This window comes from Diuraphis noxia, unplaced genomic scaffold, assembly GCF_037042655.1.
Source record: "Diuraphis noxia isolate RWA-SAM2 unplaced genomic scaffold, SU_Dnox_SAM2 contig0003, whole genome shotgun sequence".
NCBI classification, from domain to species: Eukaryota; Metazoa; Arthropoda; class Insecta; order Hemiptera; family Aphididae; genus Diuraphis; species Diuraphis noxia.
In genome coordinates, this window is record NW_028301713.1 from 40,680,107 (window position 1) to 40,701,405 (window position 21,299).

Genomic DNA, 21,299 nt, shown 5'->3' on the forward strand with positions numbered 1-21,299 from the left:
TAATATATCATGTATGTTAAAAGTGTGAAGAAGAATGTGAGAAAATGGTATTTGTTTTATCTAAAACCTTCGAGGTTTGGACCCATTTAGGTGGTGTCATGCATTTACGATATTAAGTTATCACTCTGGTCCTTTTAAACGTGTATAGGTATTATTCGAAAACAATTTTGGACCTGTTGTGTCTCGGCGGCCCTTTTCGGGGCAAACACCAGAGTAACGTGACGTAGATGTAGTATATCATCACATTTATTGCTTTTGGTGATGGGTGGTCGAAAAGATGATGATCGGGGGTGAGTCGGCCTCGGCCGGCGACAATGTTTTGAAAGTCCCCAAGGTCGGTGATGACGAACGGAGGAGAGTGCCTGTCCATCTCGATACGTTTGCGGCAGAGGCGGCGGTCGCCGTATAAACGTTGCCAATTCGTGCGACCGGTAGGAAACACGCCGGATCGTCTGGCGGAGAGGTACCGGGGGGGAAGTGCTCAAGAGTAGCGTGGAGGGGTACCGAGGAGTAAATGATTGTTGGGTTGTACGCGGAGGGGTACCGGGTAGGTGAGTGGTTGGAAGACGCGGTGCGCGGGCCATAGGCCGCGCCTCCCCGGCCGCGCGCCGGTGCAACGTTGTTATCGCAGCCGCCGAACAGTTCCCCCCCGTCCCTCGCGACGTCGGCCGATGAACAAGCCGCCAACCGCGAGCGCCGCATGGCCTGGTTCCGTTGGTCGTTGGCCGCGCGGTTGCCGCTTGTTGTCGCACGCCGTCGTGCCGCAGCGCTCGCGCACCCGGCAGACACCGCCGCTGCTGAACACCGACGTTAACGACGTATACACATCGCACCACGTACATAACGACGAAGCCGTCGTCCGAAACGGTCCGGGTGGCGCTTTCGCTTCGCCACTGCAGTGTGTCGTCGCCGCCGCCGGTTCTCCGCCCCGCTCCGCCGCCGTTCGTTACTCTCTTTTTTTTATTTCTATTACTATTACTATTACTATTATTATTATTTCGTCCGCCGCCGCCCTACCAACCTACTCGCCGTCGTCGCTGCGACGTTGCGTTGTTTCGCCATGGTCGTGCTGTGAACCGACAAGGAAACTGGCAACCGGGCAACATGAGCGCGTACAAAAAACGTTACAAGACCACCGCAAGTACGTGTCGGCAAAGTCCTAGAACCGTTTTTCATTACTATTATTATTATTATTATTATTACTATTATCACATGTTATTATATTTTTATTTTTTTGTTGCTACCGATTTTTTAAGATTTAAATTTTTGTTTTTTGTTCTCCGTTTGTAAATTTCTGGTTTTACCTAGTGTACCTTCAGCCGACTGCACAGTGCACTAAATTTCTTTCCCAGTGCTGACCCGATTATCAAGACGACTTTCGTTGACTACTATTATAACACTCATTATTAATATGTGTATATTAATAATGAGTGTTATAATAGCTCTGTTATAGAGTTAGGTGTATTCTTCGTCTCGGTCGTACCGATGTAACACGTGTTTTCTATTTTTTTCGGCAAACACCTACTTTTTTCATAATAATATCTTCATCTATAAAGGCATTCGAATTCCTCGTCGCTGCAGCGTAATATAATGCCCAATCGATGGTATTATAATATTATTTGCACCTTTTTGTCTGTATCGTCTTGGAACGTTTACATTGCACTATTGCAGCAAGATTCTTGGGAAATACGATTTTTCCGAACCTATAGGATAGTGTAGGCAGTTTAGCCGTCCCGCTGTGTTCCCGAAACATGTTGTATTTTATAAATGAATTTGATTTATCTTGAAAAATGGATACCATCTCGACCGATTATTATTATTTTTTTTCTTTGCTTACAAGTTATATCGTGTGCACAATAACAAATTTTATCCGAAACACTAAACAAATTTGGACGCTTTCAAAACAATCGTTTAAATTGTTTGACAAATATAATTTTTTTTGTGTAGATACGTGAGTTATGAATGAATTTCATTTCATAAACGTTCTATAATTCTTTTTGAAATTAATTCCGTTTTTTTTTTTTTTTTATTTACTTCATGTGTAGGATTTAGTTTTTAGACTCAATTTTCAGAAACATATCTAATAACTCAACATCGAGCTTGATATCATTAAAAGTTGAAACTTTGTAGTATTAGTTTGAGATGAAATTCATAAAAATTGTTCATTGTCGACCTGGAAATAATTTACATTGATTCTGAATAATTATTCTAACCTTGATGTATGAAATATTTGTACCGTGAAACATTATATTTTACTGGCAATTATTGGTAAATATACAGTGTACACCACTCGATGTGTGTATTAATATTATGTATTTAATACTTACTATTAATATTCTTGGGTTATGAGCCCACCTACGGGTTGTATGTGTTAAAAATAATATACAAAATTGAAAATACTAGAAAAAAGACAACAAATAACTTCCCCTTGTGTTTCAATTTTTAGATTGTCTAGACTCTAGACACACAGTTTAATCAGTATATTATATTATTAGTTTACAGTTGTTATCTAAATATTAAATAATTTTAATTATAATACATTATATGTTATTAAAATGTAATACTACTGTCAATAAATAATTTGGACCTTATTTATTTAACAATAAGTTACTTAGGTTGTGGGGGTGTATAGTATTTTTTACTGACATCTAATGGAGTGTAGAAAAATTATAGGAAATAAATCATATTTGTATGGTTGATAGATGATGTATACACTTTTTGGGAGGAAGTAGATATTAGATAAGCTAAATGGCCCTATGATACCTCTAGATTGAAAATGTATTGCAGTCTTAATGTAAGACTATTTTATCTGTAGTTTTCTGAAAAATGTTAAAAATTATAAACTTAAAATAAAAAATATTAAATATGACGTTTGGTTATAATTAGGTTATGATAATTTTAGGAAATTAGAATAGAATGATCCAAATCGTTTTTGTATGTAGTTATTATCCTTGTTATTATTAAATGGTTTATAAAAAGTTTTAATATTCAAAAATTTATATTATAACTAGATACGTTTAACATAATTTTAAATTCAATAAATGTTTTAAAATTATTGAGTATTTACGTATATTTGCGTGCAATTGTTGATTTTTTCCCGAAATTTAATGAAATATTAATCTTATTTGTTGGTACTATAAATAAATTACTTTAATTATTTCATAACTTAAAATTTGTAGTTTTAAATTAATAGTTCTCGGCTTAATTAAAAGAAAAAGTAAACGAGTAGTTGATTCATTTTTTTATATTAATTATGTAATTTCTGGATTTATTCAAATTAGTAATTACAAAATAGCAAAGTATACCAACTGCATAAAATAATTAAAACGAAAAATACCGTAATTAGAATTTTAGGAACTGCAATGAATAATAGGAGGTTTCCTGAAAAATAAGTAATAAAAATAGATTTCTTTGAAAGATTTCGTCTTAATTGTTTGGGAGCTTGTGTTTAGGTTCTAATTTCGTCTTAAGCTGATGGCTGTTGCCGTAAATAAAAAATACCGGTATAACTAATGACTAATGGTTTTTAATAACTATTTAAATTACCTTATTTCTTATAATTTATACTTAGGTGAAATATTTTTCAAATTTATCCAGGATATTTGAATATTTTTAAAATATAAATCATGGTTTAATTAAATATAATCAATAGGAGTCCTTGATATAATGTGATAGAATTCAATCTTTTAATTATATATAAGTTTTCAAAATTTAATATTTTACCATACCTAACATACCTAATCAATAATAATTGTAATTTTGAATTAAGGTACCTACCTAAAATGTTTTATCCATAAATTAAACATATACATTTTAAATCTAATTGAAATCTCAAAATATAATATTCTCTAATAGCTACAATTTAACTAAAATTTTTTTTTTGTTTTAAATAATAATTTACTCGATAATTTATTTAATCACATATTATTACCAAATCTCTAGACTTTAAAAAGTGTTATATAAGTATGTAGCGGAAAAATGTATAAATATTCCAATTAAATTTATTTTTCGTGTAACGCGATAAGAATAAAAAAAACAATCGATATCTTAAATATTGAAATACTATATTATATAATCTGTGATACTACGTAGTGACGAGTTCAATTTACAACCATATCCATACCATTTAAATATTACATAATTAAAAAAAAAAATCTTTAAGAAAATTATAATACCATCCCATCATTATTAAATATCAAATATCAATTATATACGAAATTTACTAAAACAAAAATATCATGTTGTACAATACACCAATGAACACCACAAAATAAAATCAATACCAGCTAAACTACAATATTTTTTTCGTGTTATAAACGCTTTTAATTAAAAAAATATAAAAATTTAAGTAATATTTCCCAATTAGATACTTAAAAATATTATGATTAAATAAATATATATTTAGTAAAAACAGATTAGGTTAACCCATACTAGAGAAATATTGTTGCAAGACATTAATTGTTGTTTTGTTTATGATTTACATTGTTTTCATTGTATTGGTAAACATTTAAAACATGTACCTCTAACCTCTATCTACAGTTTAGACAAATACAAAATATATTTAATTATATTTTGATATATTATACGCTCGCCTATATGATAGGTATTAAGATATTTACCTAATATTATGGATATTATACCATAGTAATGTTCAATAATATGTCAAATTAGTAGATTTTTTTATACATAAAGACATAAAGCTTATTTAAATTATTATTTGTCAGTTTATTTTAAATTTCATTTGCATTTCGTGTATCAAACACCAAATTAAATAATATTTATTTTTTAAACTAAAATTAATCAAAATTCTAAAGTAATTGTGTTAGTTTTTTTTTTATGTTCTTGCCTTTATTTTTATTTATTTTTTGTTGTGCATCATAGAGGTTTCTAAAAGATTTCTATCTTAACACAATAAATTATGCTTGTTTTATTATTTATTACATACTTATATTTATTTAAATATCGAGTTATAAAACATTAACTAAAATTAAAGTAAAATATACAGTTGGTTTAAAACCATAGACATTATGAATGTATATTTTTTTACGTTTTTCACTTTCAATGATAATGTCATTCTACTCTGAAACTCTGATGATAACATAATAAATTTTAATTTTTTAATTTTTAATTTTATGTGATGTATTTCTATGATTTTCAAATTAACCAGGACAGGTTTTCGTTACAGCATCACATCATGCTAAACCTAACCATGCGTACAAAGCGCATATATTTATTAAAATACTCGACAATAATATTGTGATGTCTTATTATGATAATAAAGAATAGACTTCCGGAAATACCTACTCAAAAATTTCAATCCCTTTAAACAATCTATTTTTGTAAAAATAATTTACACACTTTAAAATGTTTTTTTTTACCCTGTAATTTATCTGAGTAATGATTTTTTTTAACCGATCGACGGATACAATTTCGATTAAAATTATCTGAGCGAGTTAATAGTTAGTTCCCTGTTTCTATCGACAAATATTATAAAACTCACTACCAGAAAAGAAATTATTTTTACTTTTCAAATTTTAGTATTTTCTTCGTTGAATGATTTTGAGGCTTAGATAACCTAATTTTGCTGTGGTAAGCTTGCTATTTACAGATGCATTACAGATAATATAATATTAAATAAAATAGTATGTACAATATATAGTTTACTTATAATATATAAGTATAATATACCAGTATACTACTTTACTACCGTCTATCGTTTTACATACTTATAAATGCAAATATTATATAGGTACTATCTGCGGGTGTTGTTATCTAACTAAATTTCCAAGTATGTTATTGACCCTTGTTTTTATGTGATGTAAACTTTTCGTCGTCTTCTTACTCTGTGTTCTGTTATAATTGATTTCGACGTTTTTATATAAAATTTAATATAAATAAATTCAAATAATGTAGGTAGTTAGTTTTCATATTTTTTAATTAATTATTTTATCTTCTGTAGAATATTAAAGAATATGTTACCTTTGACCATTAACCCTTTTTTACGCATAATCTAAACAATTTCTATAATAAGCTATTCAATTAAATACGGGATTAAATTGTTGTACCTAATGTTTATTAATTTGTATTTTGTATTTATTTTATATTAATAATCTTTTAAGATAAGTTTATTGAACTAATACAAATAATGCTGCATTAAAAAATTACTACTTATACCTTTATATTATATGTTATAATAAAAATAATATCTGTATCTGTATATTACACTTTTTAAAAATAAATATGCTTTTAAATTAAAATATCTACATTTCAAAATAAAAATATTTATTTTTATTCGATAATACATAACACAGGCTGTAGCTTGTAACACGATTATACCTACATATTTTTATACCTAGGTGAATTAATACATAGGTACTGTATAAAAACTTCATATTGTTCACTGTATAGTGTATGAGTCTGCTATATCTAACGTTTATGTCCTAAAATCTAATCAAATAACTGGTAATTCGTTGTAAAATGGGTGAAATTTAAATAGCAGCCAGTTGTAAACATATTTTCATCATGACCTATAAATATATATATATATGTTTTGAAACAGAAACAATTTTTTTAAATGTAGTTGTATAATACCTCGAACAGTAACGAATTTTAGTACAATTTTCATTTATGAATTAACCTAATCACCTGAAAGGTTTTAATTTATAATACGAGTATGTCTTAGAAAAATTAATAGGATTGCCTAAAATATAAAAATGTTAAAATAATCTATATAAATAAAAATTAAATGCTGATCGTTTTTAATCGCATCCCCGAAAAACAGATGGACTGATTTACCTAATTTTTTATTTAAATATTCATAATAGTTTGAATAAGTGTTTTTCCGTAAAGGAAAATTTAAAAATAACTGATAGCCAGTAGGTACTTTTTAGTTTTTGACTGACTAATCAACGTAGATTCTAAAATACGATAGTTGGAGACTAAACATTTTAAAGGTAACTTCGTACCAACATGTGGAGTGTAAACCATGTAAAGAATTTTCCAAAATTTGCATTTTAACTTTGCTCAAACAAGGAATTTGAGATTTACAATAAAAATCATAGAATGGTTCCCATCGATTACACCTTATAGATTATAATAGTAATAGTTGAAATATGTAAGTATTTTTTACTGTTGTACATATTACATACATATGGTTACCATTAGTTAATCATATAAAAATGAGGTAAAATAATCCATCAAATCGTCGCATTTGCAGTGGCCTCGAGTAATGAAATTATATCTTAAAACAAATATGAGAGTTTAATTCATGTTTTTAGCTTTTATACAAAAAGTTACTTAATCGATTTTTAAAATATCAAATTGTTTTATATAATCTAGCTATTTATGCCAAGTGCTATGTTCAATCTGCTACTGCAGGTCACTGGTAAATTCTCTTCACGGTTGAATTAGTTTTCAAAGTAATGTCGAGACGCCTGAAATATACTATAAAACTTTATATTTTTTACGATTCATCAGTTGGGGTTAGGTATAGGTTTTACTAAAAATAGATGTTGGTTTAACCTAAGTCAATAAACTAAAAAACTATTCTGGACCCTTTATTTCAATCAAAGTTATATCAATAGATTTCTTGATACATAGGAAGTTGTTTACAGTTTATATTTTCACCTCGTTGTGAAACTAAATAGTAGCTCACTTATTAAATTTGTTTACGAAAAAAGAATGTATTTTTTTATTTAAATGGTTGTCATTGATTACATTTTATATTTTATATTACTATTATAATTACTAATTAGTATACATATGACAAATACCTACATTTTTTACAAATATATTTATAAAAAACATTCTTTTGGCATGGCATCACCGGGTATAAAATATATATTTACATTTAATAGTTGCAGTTTAAGTAGGAAGTTCACTTTGTCGTTGGTGTAAAATTTTATTAAGAAATAGTACCTATATAAGTTTGGAGGTACTTAAATGTATAATATGCTTTCAAATGTTTCTATTGTTACTAATATTACGTTTTATGGTTTTATCACTTATCGGGTAGTTACCAAATAATAGTTTTATTTAACTAGTATAGACTATTAGATATTGTTATTAATGATATTCAATATAATTTCCATTTAAAAAAACCTTAACTAATAGCTCCCTCATACTAAAAAACAAATGGCCGCCAAGATAAGAAATATAAACAAAATATTACATACAACTACTTCTGTAACCCAACCAACATAATATATTAATAATATACATCATACAAATAGAAATCGAATCAAAGCTGAAAAAGTATGTTGATTAACATTTAACTTAATTAATATACCTATATTTTTATGTTATATAATACTATAATATTACCATTGCAATACCACGACGGAGTTTACTGCCAAGCCATTATACCCCTCATGTCGCCTCTAAATTTGTATTCTCGACTAATCTAATAAACTTGATAAGAACACTTCATTAAAAGGCGTATCCCAGCTGTTACTTGGTTTAAACAAGTTGTTTATTTGTATGGTTCTATATTAAATTAAAATATTATATTACATAATATATAAATAATAACACGATACATTATGTTTGTAGTGTGTCCATCCGTCCGCCAACTTTCGTTGTTATAGTTACCTATTTGCTAAATGTCACTATGGATTTTATCAAATTATTATTTGACTATATTGTATTTTGGCATTTCACCTTCTAGAATATAATCGTTATAAATAAATAGATTATGTTAACATAACATTTATGAAACTATATAATTATTTTATTACATTTATAGTACATACCTATCTCGTTGTATTATTTATCCAAGTCGTGTTTTAACTGTACGATCCTCTTTCTCCAAGATGTACATTTTAATAATTGAATATATAGATATTTTAGTATATAACTCATTTAATTTGGCAACTTCACATTCATTTATGATTATATTTAGTTTTAAACTCTTTTATATTGTGGATTATTATTATATTATAATATTCTTGTCACTCGTAAGCTTTTGTAACTCTGAAAATAGCTTATTCAAACATCATTCATTGATTTTATTTTTCTGTAAATAGTACATTAATATTTTTAAATTAATTTAAGCATTTATTTTGTCGGTTTCATTTTATTATGGTACCAATTTCTAAAATAGTGGTTAGTATATTAGTTTATATGGTTGCCAGTATGTTTTTGGTAGTTGGGAAGTGTATGGACTGTGGACACGAGTTATCTATTTGTATTCTGTACAAGGGCTTGCCCAGAGGATGGTTTTGGGTGTTCTAATCGCCCCAAATTGACTTTCTTTCCCGCAAAACAAAATCCTGGTCGTACCCTTGATTCTGTAAGATAACCCTAGTTCTGATTACTTAAGCTTTGTTCTAAACTCACTGTGCCTTGTTGAGCTTAATAATATTTTACTATAATAATTATTGTAGCATGTTTGATAGTAATTTTCAAACCTGCATATGAAGTATTTAATGGTATTGATTTTTTACCTAAACCTAGGATTTATTTAAAATTGTTTAAAATGGTTGTAACACTCGTAACAAATATGCATAAAGTTGCTACATTTTATTTACAATTTAAAATGGAAAAGTAGTTCTACCGAACACATGTTTTGTCATGTTCGTTCGGTTATTTTCTATGACCGATGAATCATTGGAAATTTATTAGACCTTTTTTTATGAAATTCAAAGTTTTCTAGTGCATTTGACGTCGTTGTATACTTTAAGTTACAAAATTTGTTTACATTCGAACAATTATGTCGTAATTTATAGCAATATTATAGTTATTCACTGTGTGTTATTATTTGGATATATATTATTATATATATCCTTTATTTCTTATATACCTATATATATATATATTATATATAGATAATTATCCGTTACTAATTACTATCACATTATAATAAAACGTGGATATATACCTAATAATATGTGTAATTTTAATATTTAAATTTAATTTTTAGGAAAAATATGGATATAAACTGGGAATATCCAATTTAATTTAAAACAACAATTTTTGATAAAAATTAACGTGGCTATACGGTAATTTATTTTTAATTCCAATAAAAACATTTATTGCATTTTTGAGGAACCTTGTTCTAAAAATCAAGTTTTTTTGACTTTGACAAAAAAAGGTATCGACTTAGGTATTAATTTATCGAATAAAACAGACAATAAATTGTATCTATTAAAGTATTAATTGCTAAAACAAAGTCAAAATATTTGAAATAATACAATAATATGCTGATAGGTATTAATATCAATATTTTGTATAGTCTTTTCACTTATTAATTTTTGAATTGAAAAAAGCCTTGTATGTCCTTAATCATCATAATTTAAAATTTTTGTATCGACATATTATGAACTATTTATTATTGGAGAAAGTTCAAATTTCTTGTATACATTTTTAATATACGAGTACCTACTTCTCATCTATAAAATTAATACTTATAGATATATATCATCAGATAAGCATTCTGAATTACGTTTTTATAAGGAAGTTTAAGTCGAAAGTTCATAATTCATGAACCATATTTAAATATTGTTAATTAGAAATTAAAGTGTAAATATAGATGAACAACGAATACTAGCTATAGTTATTGGATTATGAGGGCCCACATGTTTTGACATAGCCTATAGTTACTCGTGGCAAACCCTGTTGTACGATAAATAATTTATTGTTAATAAACGAATTATAATATGCACGCACAAACTTGATTCAGTTATACATTTATAATACACGTCTACAACTGTCTACACCATTGACAAAATAGATTCTATTCTAGATCTAAACTAATGCTCTCGATTTTTTTTATCATGGAGGCCTCTTTATTTAAAGTAAAACTGCCAAGGACCGCTTAATGAAGAAATCATAAATAATTTTTTCTCAATTAATAATAATATGCTAAAATGTTGTGTCGAGAATAATAATTTTTTTTTTTAACTATAAGCGTTAAAATCTAAAGAATATGGTTTGAATGGAATAAATACTCAATATTCCATGGAAACCCAGTGATATAGCCACCGGCCCCTAGAGGGCCATTGCCCTCAGTATGAGAAGCACTGGTCTATACGAGACACGACTACTCGTTGCACAACTAATACGTATTTTTTTGAGAAATCTTAAAAAACCAAATTTTACCATCTGTCGTACGATCAATAGTTGGTACCATATATGTGAATCTTTTTCGACTAGATTTTACCTCGCTTTGTGGGGCTTAAAAACTAAAGAAATTAGCTTAGGTCCTCGGACGCGTTCGAGGCTGACACTGGTCATCAATACTATAATAAAGTATGATGAAAAGTCGGAAATGATACCGAACCACCGGGTAAATATGGTGTTATTGTCATTATATTATTTAGTAATCACACCTACGATAAATCATCACATTGAAATATGATCATACATTTTGACACTTTTTTGTTTAATTGCACTCATATTTATAAAATTGAATCATAGAATATAATATATTCAATAATCATTATTATACATTCAAGATCTAGTGAAAATCAAAAAAACGATTTAAAATTAAAATTTCCAATTCTACAAAAGCATTGGCATTAATTAATACAAATACGAATTAGGTTCGAACTCCGAAGAAATCTCCACGGGAAAAAAACACCGTCGTATATAAAAACAAATGATAAATAATATAAAAGTATGAGAGTTTAAGACCTCTCAAACCCCGGGCAACACGCATCCCAAATCTCTTTCGAACGAGCTGATGGTTCCTTTAAAACCGATCTTCTAAATGTATTATATTAAAGAGTTATTTCTAGGTACACCGATGAATATGCCCTATTCTGGCCATCTTTGGTAAGGCCAATTATACATCATTACGTTTTGGTGCACATGGGCTGCAAAAACAAATTCTAATGTCGCTACCACCTCGAAAATCCGAAACGCCGAACCGTCAACGCGCTTGTGAACTTACCATCACTCGCGTATTACGATTAATGATGTACGATAATACAGTGAACGTCAAGTGCTCGTACAAAAGTACGATATTACGATAATAATATTATTATAGTTGTAGTCGTTGCCGCAGCTGCCGACCTTGAAAGCCGTCGCCGAACTCGACAGTGCGTTCGATCGGTCGGTTGCTCTGCACCGCAAGCAGACCACGAGGAGACGCGCTCGCCAGTGTCGGCGAACGCGTCCGGGTATAACCATCAGCCTATTACTACAACGATAGTGCGTCGTCCGGGTTCGCTAGTCGTCGTCGCGTTGTTTCCGATTCTTCGGGATTTACAAGTAACAACCACTGATCTTTTGAAACCCTGTTCGGAGGTCCGTCTTGTGTTTTTTCGAATTTGAACTTTCGAAGTCCTGTGTCGGGGCTATACTCTCCTGTCGACACGACAGAATGAGCTGGTCGCAGCTGAGGTCAGAACAAGATATTTTTTTTTAACATTAACATATTATTATTATTATTATTAAACATCATTCCGACGTTCGTATTGTGCCCGATCGTTTTTGTTGTCCGTTCCCTCGTTGGCGCCTTTTTTTCTTTTCACGTGTGTTAGGTGTGTGCGTTTGGGTAATGATCTCAAAACGGGTTCACACACACGTTACAGATACGACTCATACTCAAATCCTGGGCAATGGGCACATAAAAGAGCTGATGTTTACACGCTGTGTGTTATACGGTGCGCCGGCGGGTAGTAGTGGTGTCTGCGGTGTGCGGTGGTTTCAACCGGGGGTGGGGGTGGGGCAGAATATTTCGATTTGTCAAAGCGACGTTGTCATATTTCTCAGCCGGCTCCAAACCAACCGTCTTTTGTGCGAGTCTCGCGTGTAATGGTCGTGTACTCGTGTGGTATCATGATCGTCTACAGCGTGATCGTTTTATTTTTATTTTTTTTTCTTTCTTCACACGTTCAAATGTTTCATACAATTATTATTGAAAACTATTATTTATTTTTTAACCTGTAGTTGTAGTCTGTACTCGGGACTACGAATTACGATATTAACACAGATATAGATGTTATCTATATTTGTGGATATTAATTAGGTACACTGTATAATTATATAAATGTATATAATTCTGATTCTGATAACGTTTTCGTGGGTGCCGGGACGGGAAAAAATCTGCTCGCTATAACTCAACTACTCAATCCGTTTTAAAAATTTCGAACGAAATGTGTCGGCCGGCTGACGATGACGGAGATTACAATCACTCTGTGTATCATCATTTATCACATTTAAAATGTTATAGTATTATATTATATAAATATAAGATATAACACCATCGTAATGCCGTCCAACACTTTTCACAATATAATCGCTTATCGGTCCCCATACCCCCCTGCTGTTAACCACCATACGCATCTTCAGTCGACCGTCGACCTTTGTGTCCCATATTTTTGCCCCAATGGACCGTGTCTTATCGGCTCCGAAATCGATTCCGTTCAGTGATTTCGCAGCACGTTTCGCTCTGGGACGACGATCATCATGAGTTCTGTGAATCCGGTGAAGCGCAGTACAAGACTTGCTGGCAAACGGCGGCCGCCTGTTATGGTTGCATTAGGAGGAGGTTATGCGACGAACTGCGGAGAAAGCCTCGGGTTGAGAAACGAACGGGGTTAGCGCGCTTGTATTTTAATTATTAATTTTTCCGTCATCCGCCGCCGTACCTAGTATAGTAGCACCTACCGATTCTATATAGTTAAAAAAAAAAAACTCTAAATCCGAAACATTGACATTACGTTCTTTACGACGTATTAATATTGTGTGGACAACATTTTAATAGCTAACGTCGTCTGAACCACCCAAGTCGCTTTCGATTAGAGAACAATAATATAATATTGTTTGGAAACTCAAAACTTGCTGACTAGTATCTACTCAGTAACACCAGTGCGTTTTAATAGAACAGAAATTTGAATTATTAAATTACTGTATTTTTGTTTTACTCAAACAAGTAAAATAAATCGTACAAACTTAACTCTGCTCTGTGTGTTGCAGTGATAGCAACTTATTTATTTATTTTTTATCACATAAGCAATTTAATAGGTATTGTTAAGCAATAATTTGTAAAAGTGGACCAGGCATAATAAATAGGTACTAGTTTCAATAGGTATTATTTCTGTTTTATATTTTTGTAACACCATTTTTAAGAACAATTACTTATCTTTGGTATAAGCATTTTTATAACTAAAAAACTACTAGTTTGAATTATTTTGATTAGGTACATCAAATGTTTCAAAAAAATATCTACTAAATCGTAGGGGGAGGGGGGTGGTGCCTCATTTGTAAAACAAATCACAGAACCCTCCTTAAGTAGTACTAACAAATACAAGAATTTGCAGAATACATTTAAAAAATCAAAAAATCAGAATTTGAATAAATTTAGTACTAAAGGAAAAATAGAGGTCAACATTGAATATACTAAGAAATCACCCTGTATAGTTTGTTTATTTTTATGATATTTTAGATGATTTGGAAGGAAACAATTATGTTGTACGATTTCGATTAATCTTCCATTTTTTCTACAATATTTTATTAGGTATTATTTTTTGATTTAAATAATTTTAAACTTCTTGTTATTAACTCCTTGATATGCCAACTCATACAATTGAAACATTTTTGTTCAGATTTGCGTCTTGCAGTACCTATCTAAGTAAATTAATGTATAATTTTGTTGTATAATTATTATTTTTGTGAGAATTTGATTAATCTCAGTATATTATTAATCTCTTATCAAATTTCTATCCTTATGTTTTATCAAATTACTTGATTCAGTATTTCAATATTTTATTGTTCAATACTTATCAGTTTCTGTGTTCTGTGTAGAATAAATATAAAATAGGTACCTATTAAAAACATTTTATAGCTAATCAAATAAAATTTTCGTTTTTAATTCTTGAAGAATATTGCATAGCATATAACATAAAGTATTGTGTATTGAATTAAATAATAATAATTATTAAAAAACTATTGAACAATTTTGCTTATATTTACTGTTATTAATAGTTAATTTTTATTTCAGATGCTGCGAACAGTGATAAACAACAACATGTATCACCCAGAGTGACATTAAGACTTACCAACACGGGTAATAATCAATTTAAGAGTTCGTCTGCTCGACAGGATGAGAAGAACAAGAAAATAGCTGAGGAACAGAACACCAGCATGACGAACGATACGTAAGTATTTTACAAAAAAAAACAATACATTTTTCTTTTCAGCATAAACAAAATCTACAATAAATCTCTTTAACTTATAGAAAAACTGTTGAGACTGAAGAAAAACCAGAAACACCCATCCAGTCGGTTTCTCAATCATCTGCAAATGTATCAACTAGTGCATCAGCAGAGAGTACATCAGCTAGTACTTCTAAAGAAATTGAATCCAAAGATGGTGGTTCGTGTGAAGTAACTGATTCTGTTAATACCTCATCAAACGAATCAACTGTGAAACCATCAAAAGAAACAGATAACTTAAAACGTCCTCTAGTTGAAGAAGATGAAGAAGTTAAACCAAAAAAACGCAAAGAAGATCATAGCCAAAGTTCTAAAGGTGACTTACTCTTTTGGGACTTAATAAGAATTAATAAGTCACTATATGTATATGGATATTGGATACTATCAATAGGTTTAAAATAACTAAATTACTTAAATTTACTTCAGCATTCGACTTTAAACATCTCAAATTTATCAAACAATAATTTATTGAATAAATCATCAATAATTTTTTTTCTTGTATAATAGTAGGTAAAACTTGAAATTTGTTAATATACATAAGACTGAATATAATTTTTGTTAGTTAAAGTATAAAATTACTTAATAATTGAACTAAAATCTGTTAATTTTAAACTCATACAATACATAAACCTAAAATATTATTTTTAATTTAATAAAATATAGTTTTAGTATCTTATGGTGCCTATATTGGAACAATGTACCAAAGAATTTATATGGACTTATAAAATTATAAAACATTATACCTTATTTTAATTTAAAATGTTTATACTTGCCTTAAAATTTTTTTCAAATAATTTATAAAAAACAAATAACATGTAAGAATGACTATAAAAAACATAAGTGCATATTTACTTCGAAAATTACATTATGATGTTCAAAAATTGTGTCAATTTGATTTTCTTTTATAAAAGTAAAATACTGAACTTATTGAAAAACTTAAAATTAGCTTAATTTGTTTACATTAAAATGCATTCTAAAAATTCTAAAATGTTGGCTAATAGTTATAATAGTATAATATATTTTCCATATTATAATATATTAAACATTTAAATTAATATTATGATAAAATATATCTTTAAATAAAAGTAATGAATAATATACATCTAAATAAAGTATTTATTAATCTGTAGAATGTACTTAGAAGTTATTTTAGGTAGCTAAAATTATGTCGGTATTTTTGTTTAATAATTTGTACCATGTTATTCATATAATGTATGATTTATTATACTATTATTGTAATGAACTGTTGATTTGTTCTTGAAACCTAAAAGTGATCAGACAGTGATAAATTAACTTATAACAGATCTTCGTTTTATTAGATAAAAAATTACTAAAATTATTTTTTTTTTTTTTGTTTTTTTAGGTAAAAATGAAGCTTCTAGTCCTAAACCTGATAGCGATGAGGACAAGTCTGGTGGTTCGGGGCCTTCTAATGCAGACAGTCCAGGAGGTGGCCCTAAAGTACCTCCATTAAAAATTGTGATACCTACTACTGATGCTGATACCGGTACAAGAACAAATGGCAAGAATGGTAATAGATCACATCATCATACAGCATTACCCTATGTAGTGCCATCTGAAGAGTCGCCACCGGCATCCAATCAGCCTAACTCGCCAAAGTCTCCACAGAAAGTGGCTTCGGATACAATAGCTGTAGAAGAGCAAAAGTCCCCTCAAACTAGAGTATTACGGTCATCAAACAGATGCGGAAGTAACAGTAGTGGTGCACCAAGTCGTGGTACTTCTCCAATTGTTCCCGACGAACAGGTGGCTCAAACTACTTCACCAGCTGCTGTGGTAGTAGATGCAGGATCAAGTAATCCGTCACCGTCTGCTACTCGTTCAGAACAGTCTGAAAATGCATCGGCGATTGTTTCTGGAGATGACAAACAGGCAACTACTACTGCTACAGCTACAGCAACTACAACATCTGAATCTACAGCCACTGCTGAACTATCAGGCATAGAATTACATCCAAGACGACGCAAATTAAAAGCTAGCCGTACGGAATCCGAGACTAGTGATACTTCATCTGCCGCCAATGTTACTGCTGTAGAAATTAATCCATCCGGCACAACCAGTGAACCTGCTCCTGTAACTAATTGTTATCAAATGTTTTTAAACATCAGAAAACAAGTAAATTAGTTGAATGATATATTTCATTTCTGTTTTTATTTTGATAAGTTATTTTTGTTATGTATTTATTTTTATAGATTGATAAGAGACGTAAAAATTTGTTTCCTGTGCAACCAAAACCACCGTCTGGATTTAAAGACTATCTCATGAACAGGTGCACATACGTTTTAGCTGGTAACTCTAACAGCCGTGTAGTAAATACACAAACCCCATCACCAGCCAATTTACACGAGCAGTTGAAAAAGCTGTTTGTTGAACAAGAAAAGGAGAGACAAAGACTTCGAGTGCAGGTTTGTGTTTGGTTGAATTTTTTTCTAAAGTATGTAATATAATGACCTGAATACCATAATTTTATATTTTTTTTAGCACATAGTAGAAAAAGAAAAGTTGGTGTTGAGTGTTGAACAAGAGATACTTAGGGTTCATGGAAGGGCAGCTCGTGCATTAGCTAACCAGCTTTTACCATTTTCTGTATGTACTATACTCAAGGACGATGAAGTATATAATATTATGACACCCGAGCAAGAAGAAGAGAAAGATAGACATGCGCGATCTCGTTATAATGGTCGTCTTTTTTTGTCATGGTTACAAGATGTTGATGATAAATGGGAAAAAATTAAGGTAATAATCTCATTAATTATAACTATCCATAAAAAATGTTTAAATATTTTATGATCACTATAGGAATCAATGTTATTGAGACATCACAATGAGGCAGAGAGCTTACACGCTGTACAGAAAATGGACTGGGGATGGAAGTTGAAAGAATTACAGTTATGTACCTATAGCTCTGAACCCAATATTGATGAAGAGCATGTACCGATGGTTCTAGTCAGTGACGATTTCGATCTCTTACCTGCCTAACCTAACTTTGTTATTTATTAACATGTTGGTGCAGTGTCAACTTTCGAGCAATGTTTGTTTATTTGACCAGACTATAATTGATGTTATTATTGTTATGGATAAAAATAAATATTATACTTGACACTTCCAAATGTTTGTCATTTTTGTGCCATTTTATCAATAATATATTAATAACAATATTGTGCATTTGGTCAAACATTATTTGTTAATATCTTTCTCTTAATATAAATTTATAATTTCTTGACAGATACTTTTATGGTGATAATAAATGTTTTCTCAAACCAATTGTTTATTTTTCTTTATACCAGATGATTATCTTTAAAAAATACTCATTGTTTTGAAAACTTTTTTGAAATTCTTAAGAAATACTCAATCCTAAAATGTATACTTTCTTATTGTTGTCATCTTAATATTTGTTGTTGAATTTATATAGACTTGGTTAAAATATTTTTTTATTAATAAGCATTAGGCTTAGATGAGCAGTATAAATAATGCATTACAAATATAACGAGGGTACCAGTAAAATCTTGTCTAAGTTAAAATACTTTAAAATAAATACCTACTTAATATAGGTACCTTGGTTAAAATAGGTATTGCCAGTATTGGTATATTATTAAGGTGGCCAGACGTCTTTTATTGTATTTCAAAGTATGTCCCGTTGTTCCGATTTACCCCTCCGGGATGCTGAATTGTCTCGTTTTAAGAAAAAAATATAATATTCAGTTATCTGTGTTAAGGTACGCGTTCCTAGGTGCGTTGAGACGCAACGTCCTGAAGCAGCGTCTCACATCACGTCTGGACGTTGCGTCCGGATTGCTTTCCTATAATACGTCTTGGCGTTGCGTTTAGCTTGTTTACAGTAGCGGATTTTCAAATTTTTTTTTGTGGGGTCCTGAAATGTATTTCAATTTCAAACATGTGGTAACTAAATGTTTGTAAAAAATTATGTAACTCATTGGACCATACTCATTTATTTAGATTTATTTGCATCGGGCACTTTTAATACGCAGTAAATTTAAATAGAATTATAAAAAATGGAATGTTTATGCTTATATTTTAATTTTTTTGTATTTTAATAATATCATCACCAAAAATTGAAAATACATGGACAATAAGATCCTAAATACTGATAAAGTGTATCGTTATATCAATATAAAATTATCTATAAAATATACTTACCTATTATCTACCTAATTGCATTTTACAGATAATTTAATATTATTTCTAGTGAAATTTAGGAATCACTAGAACGTATTTTATGTTATGATATTTATACAACTAGACTTAAAAGTAAGAAGTTTAGAAGTATATAAACACAAACCATTAGTTCTTGAATTTTCAACGAATGTGCACGTATACTGTATATAAACTACAAATATGAATAAACAACCTACAAATATGAATAAACAACAAGCTGTTGTGAATTTTAATAATATTTTGATGTCTTTACTTGAAGAAGAGGAAGACGAAGACAATATGTTAGAATTTTTAACGATGAAGAAGAAAAGAAAATCCACAAAACCTATGTTTTTAGTGAGGGAACAGGAAGGATTTTACGAAAAACTTATTAAAGGGCACTTATTGAACGACGAAAAATTATTTCGAGAGTTTTTTAGATTAAATTTAAAACAGTTCAATTTTGTTTTGTCACTAGTGAAAAATGATATCTCTTCTGAGCCATACAATCGAGTACAACAACCGATTACACCTGAAAAAAAATTAGCATTAATGTTGAGGTAATATAGTTTATATTATATTCTTAATAAATAATAATGATTATAGCACCTAAGTTATTTATAAGATTTATAAATTAATGAAAGATTTGAAAAAATTTATTTTAAAGTTGGAAAAAGTAATTAAAATTATATAAAATATTATAACGTATAAAAAGTTGATTTTAACAATGATTTGAAAAGAAATTTTTTTTTTTTATAATTTGATTTCAACAAGTACCTATTTAAATTGTCATAAAATATTTTAAAAAGTTTATACTTTTAAACAACTCGTTTATTTTAATAATAATAATATTAATATAATAATACCTATATTATAATAAATTACATTAGAATACAAATTTTTCTAAAATTCTAAATATTAGGAAAATTAAAATATTTAAAACACGAAGTTTTATTTAATTGCATTAACAATGATAATATGCGAATATAAACCATTCAATATAAATATAATTTAAATAATTCATTTACTTAAACATAATTTGTATCTATAGAAGAATTATATTTGTAATTTTAATTTATTCTAATTTAGATATATTGCGACCGGAGAATCATTTCGCTCATTATCATTTTCGTTTCGAATTTCTAATAGCTACATAAGCAAAATCGTCAAAGAAACACTGGAAGCTCTGAAAGTCAGACTTATGCCAATATTTCTACCCAATACTAATACGGTTGATTTTAAGGCTAAATCTGAGGAATTTTGGACGAAATGGAATTTTCCTAATTGTATCCTTGCAATTGACGGAAAACACGTCCGTATACGTTGCCCAAGTAATACAGGATCCTTGTACTACAATTATAAAGACTATTTCTCAATAGTATTATTAGCAATGGTAGATGCTAATAACAAATTTGTGGCAGTCGACGTTGGATCTTACGGGAGAGAAGGCGATAGTGGTATTTTCTTAAAATCTGATTTGGGAAAAAAAGTTTTGAATGGTACATTTGGATTTCCAGATGCAAATGCATTGCCTGGTTCAGATACTGTACTACCTTACGTTATCATAGGAGATGAGGCGTTTAGATTACATACATACATCATGAAGCCATACACGAGGAAATCAGCTAAAGACGATGCTTCAAAAGCAGTATTTAATTACCGACTAAGTCGAGCGCGTCGTGTAACTGAAAATGCATTTGGACTATTAAGTCAAGTATTTCGTGTTTTCTATCAAACAATAAATATTAATCCGGAAACTTGTGACAGTATGATACTTGTTGCCTGCTGTCTTCATAATATGTTGAGAGAAGGGTATTTGGAAAAAAATGGAAGTGTTTTATAATTATGACTCAGAAGAATCTAGACCAATAAATAATATGATTTCAATTGTACGCGAAGGTGGATTTTCAAATGCCGACGGTTTTAATGTGAGGGATGCATTTCAGCAATTTTTTATGAATGGAG

At 29.8% G+C, this 21,299-nt stretch overlaps 1 protein-coding gene across 3 annotated transcripts; it reads left to right on the forward strand.

The window, feature by feature from the left end:
- The first annotated feature begins 830 nt into the window (after positions 1-830).
- LOC107167594 (uncharacterized) lies at positions 831-18,443 on the forward strand. Of its 3 annotated transcripts, none has more exons than XM_015516737.2 (7): positions 831-1,141; positions 14,945-15,101; positions 15,182-15,474; positions 16,522-17,294; positions 17,372-17,584; positions 17,661-17,915; positions 17,979-18,443. In XM_015516737.2, exons 1-7 carry the CDS (start codon positions 1,105-1,107, stop codon positions 18,156-18,158), a joined length of 1,908 nt encoding a protein of 635 aa, XP_015372223.2. In that variant the 5' UTR covers positions 831-1,104; the 3' UTR covers positions 18,159-18,443. The 3 variants fall into 3 exon arrangements, with proteins under 3 accessions (XP_015372223.2, XP_015372230.2, XP_015372216.2); XM_015516744.2 differs by lacking the exon at positions 831-1,141 and adding an exon at positions 12,095-12,342; XM_015516730.2 differs by lacking the exon at positions 831-1,141 and adding an exon at positions 13,233-13,540.
- Positions 18,444-21,299: the final 2,856 nt, after the last annotated feature.

What these genes read in the sequence shown, in the direction of transcription:
- LOC107167594 (XM_015516730.2), top strand. Translation starts at nt 13,411, where the DNA reads ATGAGTTCTGTGAATCCGGTGAAGCGCAGTACAAGACTTGCTGGCAAA. An exon ending in CGGGTTGAGAAACGAACGGG is followed by an intron (nt 13,541 to 14,944) that starts GTTAGCGCGCTT and finishes TTTTTATTTCAG; the next exon opens with ATGCTGCGAACAGTGATAAA. An exon ending in TCATAGCCAAAGTTCTAAAG is followed by an intron (nt 15,475 to 16,521) that starts GTGACTTACTCT and finishes TTGTTTTTTTAG; the next exon opens with GTAAAAATGAAGCTTCTAGT.